This window comes from Paramormyrops kingsleyae, chromosome 20, assembly GCF_048594095.1.
Source record: "Paramormyrops kingsleyae isolate MSU_618 chromosome 20, PKINGS_0.4, whole genome shotgun sequence".
Lineage (NCBI taxonomy): Eukaryota > Metazoa > Chordata > Actinopteri > Osteoglossiformes > Mormyridae > Paramormyrops > Paramormyrops kingsleyae.
The window spans coordinates 13,395,699-13,416,659 of NC_132816.1; the positions used below are offsets into that span (position 1 = coordinate 13,395,699).

The window sequence follows — 20,961 nt, forward strand, 5'->3', positions numbered from 1 at the left end:
TCTCTTTGGTATTGAAGCAAATAGAGTCATTAATTACTTTCTATCAGCTGGCCAGAGTACAAAACACGATCAATAACCCAGCAATTGTAATTCACTATAGTGGAGTATGCTTCCCTCATGCAAACTAACCAATATGAGCAGCATCATCCCACACAGGCAAACTCATACTTCAGCTACTTTGTCAGAGATATTTAGCTAATTTCCTTATCTTTCTCTCATTCTTACACTACATGATATCTGTCCTTACAGTGGCTATTCTTTCCAGATCATGCACAAAAACTTGAATATCAGCTTAGAAAAAAAAAATCCATATATTTAAGATGAAATTTGCGTATATAATTATATTTTTCACAGGGATTTCTTTGCATGGCTGCAAGCATCGCACATTATTTGCAAGACAATTTAATAACATTGGTATAAAGTTTGTTATGAAATTACAAAAAGAAATTAGAATTTTGACAGCTTGATCTGTAAAGTCATTACCTAGAATTTTCTATAAATAAAGATTTAATAATATTATGCAACAGTAATGTGACAATAACAAAGAATCAGCACTGACAAATGCTGTCGCGTATCTTTCAGATTACCTAAAATATTATATTAATTAAGAACAATCAGAGAAATTTGCGCATCTGTTTTGAGAAACCCCCTTCCTTTGATGCTCTGTGGCCATTTTATTGATCATTGACACACTTGAGTGTATTCATTTTGACATCTCTCCATATTAACACCCCAGTAACGAGGGACCAGACTCTATCAGATCAGATAACCAGCTCTATAAAACAGGCTCCTCTCTGTGGGTTTGACACCCAGAGGTCGCGACCCCCTGGCAGGAGGTGGGACGACACAATTCTACATTGGAGAGGGTCTGCTGACTACCCACTAGACTTATCCGAATATATGGCGTATAAGCGAAGGTCACGCGGATCTGCTGGGATTGCTTGAGATCAAATATTCAAATATGAAGTTCGGACTTAAACAAGGCAGAGGGAAAACGTTAAATCGCAGGCTGATGGTGTCTGGTTTCTTCTACCTTTTCAGGGTTTGCACCACTACACAGGAAGCCGCTAGCTACTATCTCTTCCTCATCTTATCTCAGGATACGAGGGTCTTTGAAAACCAAATTAAGTATTTTTTTCCCTTCCCCCATTGCCTCTCTGCTGGTTTTGCCAACGTATGTGAAACTTCCCAAATCAGGTGCAACATCTTGCTCACAGTGAGTTTTCACCCAGTTTTATGAGCGGCAGGAACAAAGGCTAAATGACCTTAGCGGCAGCTAAGCCTAAAACACCGAAATTCACTACGTTAAGAAGGGACGGTCAGCTATATACTTCGCTTTTTCGTTTTAATCTCTTCTAGTGCAAAAATAGTTTTTTTCTGGAAATTGTGCATCCTTCCCCCAAGTCGAAAGAAAAAAAAACAGGTTCCCATTTCATGATCAGCTTATAAATTTTTTTTTATAAATGCTTAATGGCCATCACTTTATTTCAATACTGAAATGTGAATACATTACTTGAGTACTAGTCTGTAATGTGTTGACTACTGGACCGTTTGTAATGTGTTGGCTAAGTACTGATAAAGGCTTAGATTTCAGGTCAATAATAAAAATAAGCTGGGATTTTCGAAAACACTGAGAACTTACCACCAGCCAGCAAAAAAACTACAACAACTTTAACACCAGCCCTCCCTCTAGACCCCGCAAGACATTGAAATTAATGACGGAAACTGCTAGGTCACCCCACACCGGGCTGTCCACCAGGGACAAACATCATCGTCACGTTTCCTTTGGAGATGAACTTACAACCTTCTTGAAATTTTTAACCGTCGTCATACAACGGTTTACGTGGCAACGAAAGCTGCCCAGGCTCCCCGATGTATCTGTTCTTTAAAGTGCATGATGAGTTTTACTAAATCCATTCTTGCGCTTTATATCATTTTTGTCCCGTTTTTGCCTAAATGAATTTGCACATTATTTATTTCCTACGGCGAACTGTCAACACGAAAAAGCACAACTGTACTGATTCAAACTCAAAGAAAATAAATAAATAAATAAACGAACACAAAATAAAGGTTGGGTACACGTGGGGAATTTATGTTACATCTATTGCGCTGCTGAAAAAAAAAATACATGCTGCAATACTCTGAGCTACAATATTCTATTTATATAACATTCTAGCTGGGATACTTCTAAGTGAGTGATGTCATTGAGCACTGACCTTCTAAGAGCTCACTACATTATTATTAAACTGTCTGGTTCACTTAATAACATCCGAAGCTAGCCGCCTTGCAACCTGATTGATCCAGGTCTCAGCTTTGGTGGCTCCATACGCTATTGCGCTCTTTTGCTTGTTCCCATATCACTGTACAGTACACACAGTACTTCCAACCCACATTAGTAAACACTACATAACTACACACTGGTGCAAACACGATCGACGCTAACTCTCGGAATTCACTACTCAATATTTCCCGAACTATTATTCGCAACCTTTTGTAATATCTCTATTGCTAATATGCCGAATGTAAATGTGTATATATGTTAAAAATAGGATGGTATTTAATTATTTAGGTGCAGCCATCAGTGGCCAAGGGACGTCCTTGGATTACCCTTCACCTGAGCTTCTAATGCGGTGCCATTGTTTTTGATCTACAGTTGATCTGTACACACACAAGGTGACCCGTCCTAACCCCGAGTCAGTCGTCCGGATTCGTCGCGAGGCAAAGTCAACACTCGATCAATTATTCCGCCGCTCTCATTTAGCGGTAATTCTATAAATTAGTGGACAAGCAAAGGGAATGTCTCAGCCAAGCGTAATTTTCCTTGACTATTAATGCATCCGGTAGAGAGTAGCATTCTGTTTTACATAATGAGACAAACAAATAAATCTGGATATGGATTCAGGGCCTACAATACGTTGACGAACGTGCCCGTTTGCTGGAGTAATTGGTTTATATATCTGCGAGCAGTGATACCAATCTTTACACAGATAGAACTGAAGCTCTGTCTAAGCCTTTAGGCTATTTCTTTTGTCTTTTCAATAGCTTGCCCATCCAAGAGTGTGGAGTGGTGGCGGTTGGCGCACGGGGGGGGTGGGGTGGGGGGGGGGTTGCACGATGTTAATTTGCGAATTAATAGGTTTTCTCTGCGGAATTGCAAATTCTCTTAAATGTCACTTTGTTCAACGTGCGGAGAGCTATAGCCACCAAAGACATGATCTACAGAAGAGCCCCCCCCCCCCCACAGATGCACTCACACTCTGCCAGCACCACCAATAGTCGGCAAGTGTAACATGCTACTTTTAATTTGCAATAACACATGACAATGGCAGATTAATGGCTCTTATGACACCTGTGTCCCTGAAGCTCCTCTTGTGGAGACCCGGTGTACATAACGCATGTCACACTACATTATCTCAACATCCTTCTTGTAATGGGGACCATCTTTAAGGGCACTGGCGGCTCACAAGGAAGAGCTGAGTCCGGCAGACGTTCGGCACAGTACCGCGAAGACTTCAGGACGGACGCCGAAGGCCAGGCAGCCAGCGATGTCACGACGCTACACGTCCCGTACCTGATCCTGTACGTCACTGACGGCTGTCCGTTCCTACCTAGCTGCCGCAGAATTTTTTTTTTTAGTTATTATGACCTAATGAAGATGAGACCTGCCACACCAAATGAGCCTAAGGTAGCCCCAAGCTACTGTCCTACTATGAAATTTAAACCATGTATTAACTGTCACGAGGCCTCCCTGATGTCTCTGCGTGAAATGAGAACTGCGTTTAAATAACACCCAGTATTTTCAACAATTGGCATGAACTCAAATAAGCAGGCATGAAGTCTTCATCAGGGCCTGATTAGCTTGACGGCAAACAATGCGTGGGGAACGGGGCGCTCCGACACGACGCGCAACACGCATCACCGCTAACTGCCCGTCCCTTCCGTAGCACGCCAGAGAACAACGTGAAAATCAGCCTATTAAAATAGTTATGCTAACATGGTTACTTGTCGTACCAAAAATGATTTGTTGCGTGAGTTATGTGTCACCCCATTATTAATTATATAATTATATAGACCGTATAAAGACCGTGTGTGTGTGTATATATATATATATATATACACACACACACACACACATATATACCAAATTTAGTGTTGCATTGAAAGGCCATGCATTAAGAATATGAACACAATGCATCGTCATTTAAATATTTAGCGATGCAGTCGCGATGAGAGCAGCATTCCCCATTTAATCTAATGTAATGTATATGGGGTGTATTATACTCATTCAAGAAACCGCCTGTTAAAGCCTTTTGTGTCCGATGCACCTGTCCCAGGCGTCTGTGAGTCCCATCTTCGGGTTTTAGGTGCTTACTGTCTGCCTGCTGTCTGTCCGCGGGTAAGTCTACAAAGATAATCCGCATCCTTCCAAAGCTGTGCTGTGGACTTCTGCTGAAATGGAGGCCAGGTACTGGAATATATGCAAAACTACCCATTTAGCCAGATTTTAGGAGCGACGTGCCACAGATTCGCCAATTATCAGAATGAAAGCCTAGTGAAAACAAAAGCCAACGTCGCAGCCTCTCAGCCTCAGTGATTCCACACCTTCCCTCCTCATGCTTTGTTTCTGCTACATAAGTCTCATTAGAGCTGATGGCTCTTAAGCAGCTCCATATTAATCCTCCCTGATGACTGGACTCTCGGAGCTTTAGGGCTGAACCTGGCCAAGTTGGGGAAGAAAACGGCAGACACTGCATTCTTTACGCGTACGGCGGAGTCCTCCTGATTCCTGACGTTCCACACGATGCATCGCAGAGCTAGAACGTCGTCAACATGCACTACAGCCTTCACCCCATGTAGACCAGGCAACATCTCACAGATGATGCCTTCACACGGAATCCAGGTGTCTGACGAATAAACGAACAAACCTGGTGTTCGCAAATCTAACCTACAACATTCTATTTACCTCCCGTATAACTACAGGGGAAACAACAGCATAAAAGACTGGATTAGCTTGCCAACTGAGAGGACACTAGGGGTGTCTTACTCTTACTGCTAACATTCCCTAAGTTTTTCCCTATTTATTTATTGATTTTCTTATTTATTCCTCCCCCAAAATGATTTTTACTCGCGGTGGCCGGGTGTACCACAGTGTTGTCAATGCACCTACTCAATTTTTCACTGGGGAGATGTTTATTCAATGGCATTAAAAAGGCTATTGCTTACAGAACCTATAATCTATAAAGCCCCTAGGCTGCCTGTATCCGCTCACCAACTTACTCAAAAAGAGCAGAGGGGAAAAAAAATGCTCTTTGAGTTGCAATGTCTTGGGCTGACCTGATTGTTTGGCTGCATCATCTTGACATGTAATTATCCTTCTCCTCTTAATCAATTCAGCCAAGATTAATTGCTGAAGACAACTCTGGAGGTCAAATCATGAAATCAAAAAGCCTTTCATTGTCATTCATGCATTATAAATACAGTATTTGTATATTCATAAATGTTAATTTTCTTCCATAGATAAGTTATGGGGAAATTGTCAATAACTCCTTTAGCGAAGAGCTGTTCCTTTTTTCAATGTTTATCAAGTACGTTTCATGCAGTTGTTAAAAAAACAAGTTCAATGTATAAGCCCAACCAATACAGCCATTAAGGCATCTTTGCAGAAAACGGAGCGCGTCTTGAACTGGATTATGTAATTGCATCTACACCCTTTCCAAACTGTAATTCACAAATAAGTGTTCTGTGTCTTTCCTTACATTCAGCATTCCTAATACTTATATAACTTTCATTTCTGATGCATAACAATTTCAGTGAATCCACCGATTATTACCAAGGCACACCTAAAATTACAGTTCCTTTTTATAATATTACAATGATATTACATTGATTCCATCTTGATCGTTCTACATCACTATAGGTGGAGCATGGCGCTTAATACAGGGAGCTAGTTGCAGTGCTTAAATGAAAGAAGAACTGAAAATCAACATTTGAAACAAGCACAGAAAAAAATCACTTTTCTTACCATCCTCTCGTTTCCTCTTTTCGCCATTTGACCGCGGAATACCCAGAATGCCATTGATGGAGTAAGAACCCACTGGATCATTGGAAGCACTGGAAACCGGTGGGGAGGTTGTACTTGGTACTGCAAGAGTAGATAGAATGAAAAGGAGACTCAGCACAGCTCATCACCTGAACAAGACCACTCAGGATACAAGAGTCTACTTATGGCCACAGTATGATGGGATGAATGTCTACCAAACCACAAAACTGTTGTGTTGTCTTCCATATACACCATAAATAAATGCTAATCAGTCAGTAAAAAAATTAAGACCTTCAACAAAAGTACCTCACTTTTGAAAATAAAATTTTAAAAACATCAGAACTTATTTCCCCGCATTGCTATAGCTGGCAAAGTCATGTATTCAAGGAGGAAATCTATACATATATTTGGTTTCGGGCAATTTTATTGTCGATGCGTTGGGCTATAGAATCTAAATGCACTTGTATGTATATACAAAGCAAATTAAAATGAGAGCAGAAAGGCTCCATACCTATGGTGTGGCCAGGAGTTGACAGCGGTGTTCCGTCTGGAGATGGATGAAATGGCTGCTGAACTTTGGTCCGAATAATCCTGCGGAGTCATCATAGTGAATTTTGTATCGATACCATGACTAGAACCAACATTCTTCCAATGAAGCCTTTCAATGTGCATGTGGAAAACAGTAGGTATACATGTGGGTCAATATTTATCATAAATTATGGGGAAAGCCTACGGTTTCTCAGCTCCTGGGTTTGCATCGGATATCTTGAGTATATGTAGCACAGGGCTGAGCCTTGCCTAACAGTAACAGGAACCTCCCTCGAACTGCTAATGCGAATCCAGCTTCTCAAATGCTTTTCATACAGTCACTGTATCTTTAAGGTGTGATTTGGGGAAAACACTTCATTGCACTTTTGGTCTGAATGATCTTGCAAACAAAGCATGAAATCACATCAATTCACCTCAATGATCAGCTTCACTGACTCTACCTGGTCCACACTAATCAGCTACCTCCTATCTCTCCCCCATTCTTTCTTGGAGGGGTTACACAGGTTTTGGAGACTCCTGACTCCCTGCTTCCCAGATCAAACATCTCTGTAGAACCCAATACCCACAAGTGCCAATGCCGACGAGGTTTTATTGATCAAGGATAAAAAGTTGTGGATTAGTCACACAGGCAAACAGATGCAAATAGAATGCTATAAATTACATGTGACAGTAAAGCAATAGAGGCTTACTGCCTTTGCACAAACCTACACCAGCATTAGATTCCTGTAATACGGCTGGCATTTGACAAGACAGAGGCTGCTGTCACAATAACTTTGGAACTCTGAAAGTATTTACCATATATGACACAATTCCTGCCTTGAACGGAAATTTAAGATGGTGGTGATGGATCAGCTTCACCCTAAATACCCCATAATGATTGGGTGCCTTCCGCATTAGCTTTAGATTGTCCGAAAAATACAAAATAAATTTCACCTTAATGAGTCGTAGAACATTGATCACTATCCGTAAAAAACTGTATTCTGCTTCAACAACCAGTAATGAATGTTTTATAATGATTACGATGTTAATATATTACATTTATATATACTCTGTACATCATAGTTTATTCATTCCAATTACTTTGGAATTCCCTAAGTCTCTGATTACATCGTCCTTGTAGTAAGGTGACATAAACTGCTAACACTTTCCAGAAGACACATATCAATATTTTATCTCGATTTCCATTTCTCTCCATAACAATTATTTGCCCCCCCCCCCCCCCCCCCCCCCGAGGTGTGTGAGCAGAATATATTTGGGGAGTTTATTTTGTGCTCTTAATATCGAAAAAACAATTTGGGGGGGTAGATTTATGACTTGTTGCTAGAAATCCCCAGAAGAGATATCAAAACTGCTTTACGTTTCAATCAATAGCATTGAAAGCCAATGAAGACCTTTTTCCAATGAGAAAAACAGTAATATTTGTTTACTAAAGCCCTGCTGTGATGAAGAAACAAAGTAGAAGCCCATGGCATTGTAACCGTTAATAATTAATGCTGAGAAAATGTGTTTAAAGCTAGAACATCCTCTTTGGTCCGCAGACCCGAGGTCAGTTTCCTTAGCGTACAACCTTCTTGGCCCTCATACTGCATTTGCACTCTTTACTGCCATAGAACCCTAGAGCAGAGCTGATGCTGATCTGAGAGTGTCAGACCAGCTTCTCTCGATATACGTCAGTGCAGCCAACATGATTCTCTACATCTAACAGGGGAGACTTGTCTGAGGGTGCATTCTGAAGTGAAAAGGATTGTTCCACCTAAAAACGGCCTTTATAGTCCTCTCTTAAATGACAAAAGGAATGAAAATAATTGCTGATTTTTCCGCGGATCTTTAATGACTAATTGATAATCAGTTAACCTGTGGTCATTGTAAAATCACATTGTATAACATCATCCTCTGTAATGCCAACTCATATACATAAAAATATAGCAATACATTTTTTTCCCCCCCGCTTGGCACTGAGCCAATGACAATGTTAAAAATACAGACTTAAAAATTTCACACTAATATGTTCAGATGGAAAAAAATGTATAATGATAAATAAAAGAATTGTTTTAAAGACAAAAATAACAATGAGAAATATTCTACAAGTACTCAGGCATGATATGAACTGCATGCCTGCCATAGCCCAGTAATACATTCAAAAGCAGCATCGATTTCATCCAAAACTTCTGCCAAATACTGTGCATCTTTCAGAAGCCAGTCTCCCATTATAAAATGACAAAAGTCCCTGATTAATGGAAAATAATCCATTCAAGCATTTTCATTTGTAATATTTATTTCTTATTTATTCAATATTTTCTGTCAGCTAGATACACTATAATATTAGTTAAACGTAAATAATATTACATTTAGATAATAATAACGATAATAATTTTCACAAAGACATGGGCTACTTTCTTTCACGCATGGGTGTGGATCTTCTAAGATTAGCCTTGAGAAAGTTGAGAAATAAAACCGCACGTTACAATAGATCAGTGGCTGATTTCAAATAAGATATATTTAACAGAGCTCACAGTTCTGTGAGAAGATTAAAAAAATATCCTTCAACTTCTTATGGTAATAGAAATACATTTCTTTGTATTTGCATTTTAATTTCCCACATAAACAAAGGCCCGTGAAGTGCTTCATTTCTAAATAGCGAGCTTGAATTTAATTATAGAGGTATTTTAATGCCATTAATGCACATTTTAAATGTATCACATACATGTGTCGGAGCCTGCTCAAATTGCCCTTTTTTAAGCAACCACGGTGCATGAAATGAATTTTTTCAGCCTTTCTTTTTCTTAAAGATGTCTTGTGTGAAGCTGCCCGCGCTCTCCCATCAGCTCATTAAAATGTAATGCAGATACCGACTCTATGGAACAGTGCTTCCTAACCAAAGTTCATTACTGGTGTTCTCGGCTAGGGGGTTCCTCGCCGCCGTGTTTCGTCTTTCCCTTCTTGCCTTCCTCTCTGCGTACCCTTGTCCCCTCTGAAGTGAAATATGAACGCTCTCAGGCCGTTTGCCGCCGCGGCTCTTTCCCGTAACCGGCCCGCCTCGCAAAACGGAGCTCAGAAACGTACCGTTTTACTGGGGACGTTGCCTTTTGCTGACGTGTCTCAAAAGCGTCAGATTTGACGTGCACCGCGACCACGTATAAAACCGGCGTGTCGCGCGTAGCACGTGCTTCGATGTTTGCGCGGTTCCGCGAGTTCACACTTTTACTTTCTCGGAGCGTTTCATTTCTTACCGGTTGTCTGTTTTATTGCGGTTATTACACACTCTTAATTTTACGACTGAATCCAATGGTCTTGTACAAACTATGTAAACTACCTTAATGACCAATAAATTAAAGTTAAAAAATTGAAATGTAGATATGCACATAGGCCTACTTAAAATTTAATAAACTGAAAAGCCAAATCAAAAAGCATATTATGTAGGCTATAATATATTTAAATCGAGGTTCTGTGTCTGTTTCTTATAGTTAGCCTATCTGAAGTAGTCTGGTCATAAATAAATTGAATTTGCTGCTCCATTTTTGTCCCGGCATGTGTTTATTTGAAAACATAACTGCAGTAACACAGCTCGTTCACAATATCTGAACGTTCCTTCCCGACGCTGCGCCACTTTTCCCGGTCCCACTGTATCTGATTACAGAGTATTGATCGGTTTTCATCCAGACAGATGTGATTTTGGTACCCTCAGTCTCAGACCTGCTGCTGACGGTTGAAAGATTTGGGATTGAATTGCACAACTGAGACCACCCTCGGCGTGGAAAAAAAGCACACATTTAGCTTTTTTCATATTTATCATAATAGAATAATCCCACACCAAGGCACCAGCACACAGAAGCGCGTTCACACCGCTCGTTATTTTGGTTAGCCATGATACGTCGCCAACTAATGTATATACATACATTGAAATTAATTTCCAATATCATTTTCTAAATTATATATGAATAATTAAAACCACCTGACCTAATCGCAAACAATTTAATAATTAAAAATAATTTGGCCTACTAAAAACATTTTACTGGTAATCGCATTTCAATAAATACTTCGACCTAATTTCAATAATTTTCAATAATATACAATGGTAATACTTAGTCCTTACACTTAGGATACATGTGTAAAAAGTAAGTAGATTCATGCCTCACTAACGCAATATACAAATATAACACATTTACGTAAATTTAGCACACAGTGTTATTATATAGGCATAAATGTGATATTTCCTGTAAGTGTGACTTTGTTCGCTTTCATTAAAGAATATAATAAAGTGACGTGAGTTCTTATTTTTAAATATTTTTTTTCACTCACGTTCTTCCAGTTGGCGTCAAACTTTTGGTAGCACTATAATCGACCCATTGCCACATACACACACACACACACACACTCAAACGCACGCACTATGAATGGTTAACAACTGGCCAAACTCAAAATGTAAGCGTACAACTTTGATCTACAACCAGTGTACTGCAGATGTATAAACGAAACTACGATAAGCTAAAGTACATTTGTTTTACCTGTTGATGGATGACACACTCGGGACCGTGTCATTGTCGCAGATACCTTCTGCCAACAGTCGGTCTCGTATCTCCCAGGCGAACATGGTAGGATTCTGCCGTTTGTAGTCTGCGATTTTATCCACAACCTTAGGAGTTGCGACTTTTGGTTTGGACCCTCCGATTACTCCCGGCTTAATGCTTCCAGTCTCGTAGTATCTGTAATGAAAACTAAGGAATGTAAATATTGTTTGAAAACTAATTGCAGGACTGGTTTATGCGATGTCATTATGTGCCGATTAATAAAGTGCCGCGCTTTAATGTTTTTGTTTTGTAATTAACTGTTGTTTCCACGATTGATGTAGGCTATATTTGCCCTTATTACAAACTTGACGCAGCGCCTGTTTTTCAACTGTAATTAAAGTCAAATAATCAGACCTATCGGTTATGAATTACTTGCAGTTAAGTGACGGATTTACTATGGCTTTACAACAACTTACAAGACAAGGTACCCATACAAATATGAATAGGATTAACTTCTTTGATACATTTCTGAACATGCATTTTCTGCAATGTGCGGTCAATACAGCCGAAGCGTTGTCTCGATAGATGTATTTCGTTTAGTCTATGCAAAAAAAGGTTATATTGAAAGAAAAACATGGGTGGTTTTCTTAACTTCCGTTTAAGTGAAGCTGTGGCCTACGGTTTGGCTTTTTAATGTCTGTGATTTCCATCTTTAAAATGTAATTCATCCAAATAACTTTATTGGACTGTTTAACATAGATTTTACTAAATATAGGATGGGATACTGACACTTTATTCTTCTATATCGCTGAATAGGGGACATGTCTCATTGATATTATTATCTAATATAAAGATAGATATGTGTGTGAAATAGGCATGTGGAAAAAAAGGAAATAAGGATATGATGTATGACGCAAAATTCTTATTTCTCCTACCTGCCAAGAATTTTGCTGACGCAGCCGTGGCTGACCCGTAGTTGCCTCGAGATGTCACAGGGTCTGACTCCCTGGTGCGCGAGCTCTACAATCCTTTGCCTCACCACATCAGGTAGGGGTCTGCCATTCACAAACACCCCGCCTAGCTGGTTTACACCCCCATGCCCTATATGGGAGACAACAGTACATAGAGAGAACCATAACATTACATACATTTTGTAGAGAAATTTGTTCAGGTTCTCTAATTAGTTAAAGATGGACACCGTCACGTTTGATCCGAATACATTTAGTTAAAACAAATTATTGAAACCGTCGGAGGTATTAGCCATTTAAGACTGTGGTTCGGAATTTTTACATGTTCACTCTATTACATCAGAACTAGACTTTAATAATAATAATAATTTTTGCACTTACAGTACATTATCTATATTCGCATTTCTTTAAATAACAGTTTTAAATTTGGATTTTAATGAAATACATTTCTGTGATATTCTTATACATAGATAATGCTTACAGTCATTATCTTGTTGTAATTACGGCAAGTATGTCTTTCAAAACCCACTGAAGTCCCAGTAAGTGATTTTTGTACACTTTTATAATATTCCGAAGCTCGCTCACTTGCAGTAGGAAGGCATTTATTTTATTTCTTCTTCGTGCCAAAATAAGGCCTTTTTGACAAATTCTCCCTGAAAACTCCCGTGTAATACAAACAGCTTAATTTACGAAAACACTTCGATTGCATTAATTCCCTAAATAAATGATTAAAACAGCCGAAGACATTATAGATTTCGAGTTGAACTGTAATAAAGGCGCGTTACATTTTCCTCCTATACCAAGCGAGCCAAGCACATGTCGCAGGTAGGTTATTAAGTTACAAGCTGTTTAATTTTCCTTGCGCAATTATTATAAATAATTAAAAAGAGCTTTGATTACTCATATTACAAATTATTTAGAAAAGGCATGATTAGGAATTAATTATTTAAAAACCCAGTGGAAAATGGTTATCTCCTTGAAAGCCTTGATATCGTGTTGGGTCATATTATTACTGCATCCTAGATCATATTTTTAAATGAATAATCTCGATAATGCAAGCCACTATAGCTCGGATTTTTCAAAATATAGGAATAACAATTACTATTCGGTTTACATTTACACTGAGTCCAACTCTATCCATTTAATTGTATTTTCCTTGCAGAGTTACGGTGTGAACGTTTCACAAATTTATCCAGAAAGAAGTCATTGAACACGGGGTCTTTTTGAAAAATCCTAACCTCTTCGAATACTCGTGAATATACTCAATGTACACGCTACATATTTGAGCATAGCTTAGTCAATATAACCGTTTTATTGCAAGTTATAGAGATGTATATGATTAGGAATAAATATTTCATAGCATTTTGCCTGGCAAGAAAATATACGTGCAGTATTAAGCGCATGTATAAATTAATATATAAACAGAAACAGCGTTTTTCCTGGACTTACATCATCGCATCGATGTACACACATGTCGTTTAATAATTTGCAACGTAAAGAAATGTATTTTACCAAATAGCTAATACAATATATAGGCCTAAATCGGTGTGTCAGTTTTCTGAAGGAAATTCGCATGGTGTCCTTAATAATGAGCTCTATGAAACCGTATATTTCATCTCAGAAGGTACAGAATTAAATCGTCCTAAGCCATAATTAGATGTATTATGGTGGTATTTAATGCGTAAACTCGGAAGCTACCATGGCTTATGGAAAAATAAACACATTTAACTGCGCAGAAGGTAAACATCCACATCAAACTCCTTTACTACTCACGGTGCATCGCTGTGAACGGATCTGCTTTGCAGTGAATATCCATTGGATAGCAAAGAAAAGAAAGATAATCAATTGAAGTCGCCGTTTCGCCTTGGTAATGTAGCTTAAAAGTCAAAGAAACAAAATTTGCGTTGAGACTTTTAAAAACAGCGTTTGCTTTCGGAGGCAACCGATCAAAACGTAACTTCTACAAAAAGTTGTCTTGCGTTAATCAGTCCGTACAACGAAGATATAACAGTGGTTTGTCAGGTGAAAAACATGACCGACACTTCTTTCAAATGCATGTAACAATTCGGCATTCGCAAAACATGATTCGTTCAAACGTTTTATCGCATAATGACGAGATAAGACAATGTATTATCAATTCGTCTTCCTCTGTCCTCTATTGAAACTGCGGTAGAAATTCCTAGATCCCGGTGGCCGTAGCTGGCAGGTCGCGAGCTGGATCAGATATGTACAAAGATGACAGCAAAAACATGGAGACACCAAAATTGTCTTGTGGTCCTCGGCTCTTCAAGAATAGGATGTGCCTGCCGGAGTCTTTGGGTTGAGAATGAAGCCCCTCTGCTTGTGTGTGCGTTTCTAAAAGCTGCACCCCTCCCCAGGTCCCCCTGGCTTATATGGATGACTTGTCAGACAAAGGCAATAGATTCCAACACTTTGTGATTCGCCAACGCAAAAAACTGGAGCCCAAATGAGGAGGTTCCTTCATCTGCCACTTCGAAAGGGGAGGGAAATGAACAGGGAATTGATTTACAGTTTGAGATAAGCGTTCAGAAGAAATAATAATAATAAAAAAAACAAATCACCCAGGATAATTTTTAAAAATATATTTCTTTACTAAAATAAAAACACTTGTTTCATGCTGTTAATTTTGGACAACTGGACGTTACTTTTGTATTTGCCGTTATTTCCTTCCGTTTTAATATCAGCAACATAAACGCCAAATATAACAGTGTCATCGCCTTAACAATAAAGCTAAAATTATGTTACAAGCACCATTAAGACTTTAATGTTTGCAACGACACTAGATCAGGAAGAAGAGTTTAAAGAACACTGGAATATTTTATATTTTCATGTGTATAATTACCTTAATGAAATATAGATGTGCGTCCATTATAAGTCAATGACACTTATCTTCTAAGCAAAGGAAATATGCCTTTGAATTACGAATATTCGAACCAATGTGGAAATGTATACACAACACCATCGAATATGGGAATTTTAGATGTATAAGCATCGGGTTCTAATACTGCTAAAATCACGATTTTGTAAAACATCTAATTGCAATTTTGTCTTTATCGGCAAATTTACCGCTTGTAGGAAATATAAAATAGTATTTGCTAGTTTCCACGTTGACTTCCAGTTCTGTGCTGTGTATGGTCCCTTTCTGTAGATGGCGCTCCTTGGTTTCATTTGTCTCACCTCTCAGCAATAAGACTTAAGGAGGTAAAACTGTCACAAGGTAACTCCACGTAGTAGTAGGTCTGGTAAGATAAATACATTTTTTTCATCTTTAACTGGCGACCTGAATTAAGGCTAAATAATGCTATTATAACGATTAAAAGGGTTTTATATTTTGTAACATTAATTTCATGATATAGTGTATTCTAATAATTCACCGTTTTAACTCTTGCGTACAGCTTCTCAGTCACGCGGTATAGACATGGTGGCATGAAGTACACTACGTAATGTCAATATGTTTGAAGTAACTGCAAAGAATATAGTGAAACTATTGTTAGCTTTCCTGTACCCATAGCATGTACTTACTACGAAGTGTATTTCATTCTTGGTAAAATTGTTTGGATTGTTTGGCGATGGGGTGGGTGGAGGGGAGCAATTTCAACATATATGATATATTACCCCCTAAAATAACAGCCACCTATTTCTTTCTTAGGCAGATCAGAGATCCTTACAGTTTTCATTAACCTTTTACAGAAGGAAGTACCCCTTATTTCCACTTCAAAGGACCTACACGTGACTTCAAAGAAAACAAGTTTTTCGTAGTTTAAGAGACCGTTCGGCTTCACATCCTTATATTGTCGATAAAGTAATGAATTGCGCACTGTTTCATTCAAACCGTGGTATGTCTATTAGTCACATGTTAAACTGTGTTTGCTATTTCCGAGTTTCTCTGAAAAAAAATCTTGTATATTTTCTGTATAATAATAATAATAATAATAATAATAATAATAATAATGCAGCCATTGTCGCATTTTAGTTAATTGTTATTAGTGGTTGATTTTTTTGTTATGATGAAAGCAAGCCAATTGGAGTGGATAAAATAAAAATAATGTATTTAAAGAACTCTTTTAAAAATCAACCATCACCTCTTTAATCCAGTCAAAGGGGGCCGCCGTTATTTTAGTTTATTTATTTATTTATTTATTTATTTTTATTTATTTATTTGTCTGAGGTTTGTATACTCCTGGTGAAATTGCCCACGTGCAGAAGATCTGAACTTTGGATTGTTGGGTATCTCACAGGGAAAGGGCGCCGTGTCTAGTGGTCTGCCTTGTAGTCAGGTTTGGGGATGATTTTTCTTTTTGTTACTGTTTTTGGAGGGAGCTTCTGGTACAATATGTAGCACCATAGGCTGTAATTTCACACCCCACTGCACATAACCCCTAAAGCTACTTTTTCTATAAGACCCCCCAATTCTCTTCCCCTCTGCCCTGCTGCACTCTGCTATTTCTATATTATTATTATTATTATTATTATTATTATTATTATTATTATTATTATTACATTGGCCTGTTCTAGTGCAATAATGATGTATTTTTAGTAGATGACTACAAACGTTCCAGTTAACCTTTGTATTTGTAACGGTGCTTTCCTCAATTTAAGTGCATCTGCCACTAGTACGGCACGTGCGTAAAGTCTTGGGCTTTCTGTTCGGTTCCTGGGTCGACATATAACCCCGCTTTTTAAATGGGGGCCAATCCATTCAAAACCGACACTGGGTCAGGTCCTCTTTAACAGCTATTCAGCGGAAATTAAACAAAAGGTTAAATCACTATGCGCTCCCAATGCTTCAGTTCCATGGTTGGTCTCTCATTTATCTGACTATTAATTCTGTTGCACTTATCTGTCGCGATAGTTAATACACAACAGACTGCTTCACAGTTAATAACTGCTTTAATTCATTAATATCATACACCTATCTGGTGTACTTTTGGAAGTGTTTTCTTTTCACCATAGTCAGACCTGTAATAATAATAAAAATGATATTTTTGAACATTAAAGCATTTTTCTTTAATTTTTTTAACCCTTAATTTGCAACTTTATGTGTGGTTATGAAAAACAGGTTATTTTAATTGTCATTTGTCTTTCTAAATAATTTAATCGAGTATAAGGTCCATTATTGTCAAACTGTTTTGGTTAACACTCATAAAGTGTTAATATTGCTGTATTAAATATTAATATTATTCTAATCTGTGCAAACCTGGGTTGTGTTTTTACACTGCATTGTTCACAACTTCCCCTAACATTCGAAATTCATTCAGATTTTGCTGTAAATATATAAAGATACATATTTTAGGTTGTAGATAATGTATTTACTACCAAGAAAGTAAAGTCACGTTGAAAGTAATTTATTCTGATAATAAGTAAAATTAAAATTTGGCAGCTGTAGTTTACTTGAACTATGAAAACAGTTGTTCTTCTATATTCTTATTTATAGTAACTTATATATGCGTACATATATATGTGTGTGTGTATGTCTGTATATACAGCAAAACTATTTTAATAGAATGTTGACGCCTAATTAAAAAAAATGTTTGCTAAAGTGACAGAAAGCCATTTGTCTTTAGCCTCAGCTGCTAATGGCCTGTGGATAAGTGGAATTGAGAGTGAAGGCAGTGGGGGGAGAGAGAGAGGGAAAAAAAAGATAGGACGGAATGGGGATCTCCTAAGATCGTTCGAGCTCCGGAACCGAGAAGCTGAAACCCTTCTGATCTACCCACATCCATTCGATCATATAATCTTTCCAACAGTAGCAAGTGAGGCGAACAGTCACGAGCGTCCAATGCGGTAAATTCGGGGATTTCGATTGTTTTTTCTCGAGCCTCTGTTTCATGTTTCCATTCACCTTAATATTATTATGCCAACGTCACCAATCGATATGGCGTTTCCCCCCTAGACCTGTCGTGCTCATCAGTTGGAAGCTGGCATCATTCGTTGTAAGTTGAATATCAAACCTTCCAGAGAGATTATTTGTATAAACCTTTTTTTCCTGAACTGTTTGTCTGGACCGTATAAATGCTGTAGTAATAGCTGTACAGTAAATTATGTTTGAAAATGTTACACCTTGGTTATTATTAAAACTTTACGTGCATGTGACAAGAAAACAATGTAAAAGGGGTAATCTGTGCTTTTTATTTTACGTGAAAGAATGTTATTTTTACGGAATTTGTTTTATTAGTGTTTTGTGCTCATTATTTTTGTTAAGTTACGATACTTGTTAAAGTATTAACAAAACATGCAGGGTTTTGCAGTGTTTTGTCAAGGCCACTAGCCCTGGACTTATTGTGATCTGTTGAAAAATTCATATTGGTCGATACGTTAAAAACATTACATAGCGATGCATGCAATAATTAGATCGTTATATTTAAAATGTTCAGAATTGGGTGTTTACAAATATATGTGACCCATTCTCTCTGTAAGCTGCTTATACGAGAAGACACGTCATCAAGTGTCGATATTATCAATATTTTTATGCATGCATACAGATATTCTGTATTAATAAATGCTCTCGATACAAACCGGCACCAAAAGCATGCGATCTTAAAACTAACGCGGTAAACTGCTACAATTGTTCCCAAACTATGGGGTCTCATTGAGTTTAAACCGACGACGACTTCAAAAATATGAATTATTAAGGAGATTTTAGCGTTCTGGACAACACAGTGCATATATGGCATTTTACTTAGAAATTAAGTTAAATTAAGACGAATATAAAACACTTCACGAGGTTTATTGCTTGTAACAAGTACTTAAATATGAAATAAATTCTGATATTTCCCTTGATGAGTAAATACATACAGGTTCTGAAAAAAAATGTTTCAGACGGACGTGGTCGGGGAATGTAAAATTATACCCCAAGCCTCATTCTATTAGCTACGTCCTTTGATTGCATATTCATGTAGTCTATAGGGCGAACAGATGGACCATCAATTTAATCTATCCTCAACAGCATCAGAGATTGATTTTGTACTTGCTTTTAATTTTGCAATAATTAATTAGATCATTACAACAGTTTTTCATTGATCTTCCCATTATAAACCTAAAATTAAACTGTGAATTACAAATAATCTATGTTTTCAAGTAGGACAATTTAGGAGAGTGTACACAATAGAAAATATGTCAAATCACCTTAATATCGTTTCATATTTTACTCTAAAACTTTCAACAAGGCAGGGTTCCTTGCTTAAATAATCTAAGAATTTGCAGCGATGTGTTTTCCCTGTCTTGTATTTTGAGTTGAGGATTATGGCCTATCATGACAGTAATCTTTATTTTTTTTTCAAATCCAGGTTACAAACAATTTATGGTTCCCCTGAGTTTGGTAAAAGTAGATATGATGACTTTTTATAAAATACATGCATGCGTATAACACACTATCACACACAATAATAACAAAGGCAAAATCAACGACAATACTATACCATTATCATTAATAATAATGCACTGTAACATTGTAATGTTACTTATTTACCATACATATCTGACGCCCCAAGAAGTTTAGCATCACAAAATAAACAAACCAACGTGTTTTTCTTGTAGCACACTGTCAGTGTAAAGGAGAATATTGTTATTATCACCACTTAACAGAACAGTTCACCATTATCAAATTATACCAAGGTATGTATGTAGCCCATATTAAAAATATTTTCTTAAGGTTTGCCAAATTTGAACTGGAATAAATTAGAGATCGTGTTCACTAAACCTGGTAATCCTACTGATTTGTGAAAATTGCCTTGATAATTCTGAGGATACTGTCCCTTCCCTGTAATACATAATTGCACTAATGAAATGTAAATGTAGGCCCTGTGTATTTTTACAACTATAATTTGTAAACATATTGCAGGAAACGTCCTTACATTTGAGAAGGGATACTACTCGCGGACGAAGCGTACATACTTCCATCGTGGAATTTCTAATTGCCAAATAACAGGTTTTGGATTGCGTTTAATGAAAACATAGTAAATGAAATAAAACGTGACACTGACGGCTGTGATGGCCAGGTCACCTACACTTAATCTGCGGAACTCTGAATGATGTTATCGCGGGACAAAATCGTCATCTTTCGACAACAAACACACGAGCTCACATGATTCGTAAGAAGCGGATAGGGAGCAGTAGGGTAAAAATAGAATCCATACCTGATCGCCCAGCGCTAGGAGCCATAGCTTCTGTCTGTCTAATGGTCCGTCTCTTTGATGCAGCTCACTAAGGCCGGCCTCCTGTGCTCTCCTCCCGGCTGGGCGTCTAGTCTTTTCCCGTGGTTCTCAGAAGCTATGACTGATCATCCCAAACTAAACGATTTAGATGACTACATAAAAGGAAACGCGGTTGATCTGGAAATTAAGAATATAACGCGACGAGTGTTTAGAGTGTTGTAAAAAGAGCTAAATTAAGGAACGTGCCTTCTAACACTTACTACAAGGAAAATGTACTGAATTTTACGTTGCACCCTTTTCAGAGTAAATCGAAAGCTACGATTTGATGCTGTTGTTGTTATTATTATGATGATTATTATGACTATTAGCTTGAATATTTACATTAAGTATCGTCCTGCATTATTTAGCTTTTAAAAACCTTCTCCCACATATATGAAAGTTTAACCCGAAAAGTTCAATGACGAGTTGGGTGTTGCAAAGACTGATTACAGAAGTAAGCTGCCTATTGGCTGAACTCAGGAATGAACCTGCAAGTGAAGTAGGAGGATCTATTTAATCATAAATCACATCTATACAAATAATAATATTGGAGAAGTAAATGACAGCGGAATCTGTTCGATATAATTGTCTTGACGGTGAGGCGACAGTTGGGCGTATTCAGAAGATGATAATTGAATTCCGCAATGGAGCCAGGAGATGATTTAAAGTTTATGGAGTTTGTG

At 37.8% G+C, this 20,961-nt stretch overlaps 1 protein-coding gene across 5 annotated transcripts in view; it reads right to left on the reverse strand.

Annotated features, from left to right (window-relative positions):
* The window catches only part of LOC111841963 (paired box protein Pax-2a), a 38,697-nt gene extending 18,020 nt beyond the window's left edge, over positions 1-20,677 (reverse strand). The window contains exons 1-5 of one of the 5 annotated variants that reach the window (XM_023808161.2): positions 20,222-20,677; positions 12,033-12,198; positions 11,095-11,304; positions 6,552-6,631; positions 6,023-6,142 (exon numbers count right to left, since the gene is read on the reverse strand). In XM_023808161.2, the coding sequence (XP_023663929.1) occupies positions 6,023-6,142; positions 6,552-6,631; positions 11,095-11,304; positions 12,033-12,198; positions 20,222-20,246 (601 nt within the window). In that variant the 5' untranslated portion in view covers positions 20,247-20,677. Of the gene's footprint in view, positions 1-6,022; positions 6,143-6,551; positions 6,632-11,094; positions 11,305-12,032; positions 12,199-13,838; positions 14,472-20,221 lie in introns of those variants that run through there. The other 4 variants (XM_023808159.2, XM_023808160.2, XM_072703560.1 and 1 more) reach the window with 4 other exon arrangements.
* Between the last annotated feature and the right edge of the window lie 284 nt (positions 20,678-20,961).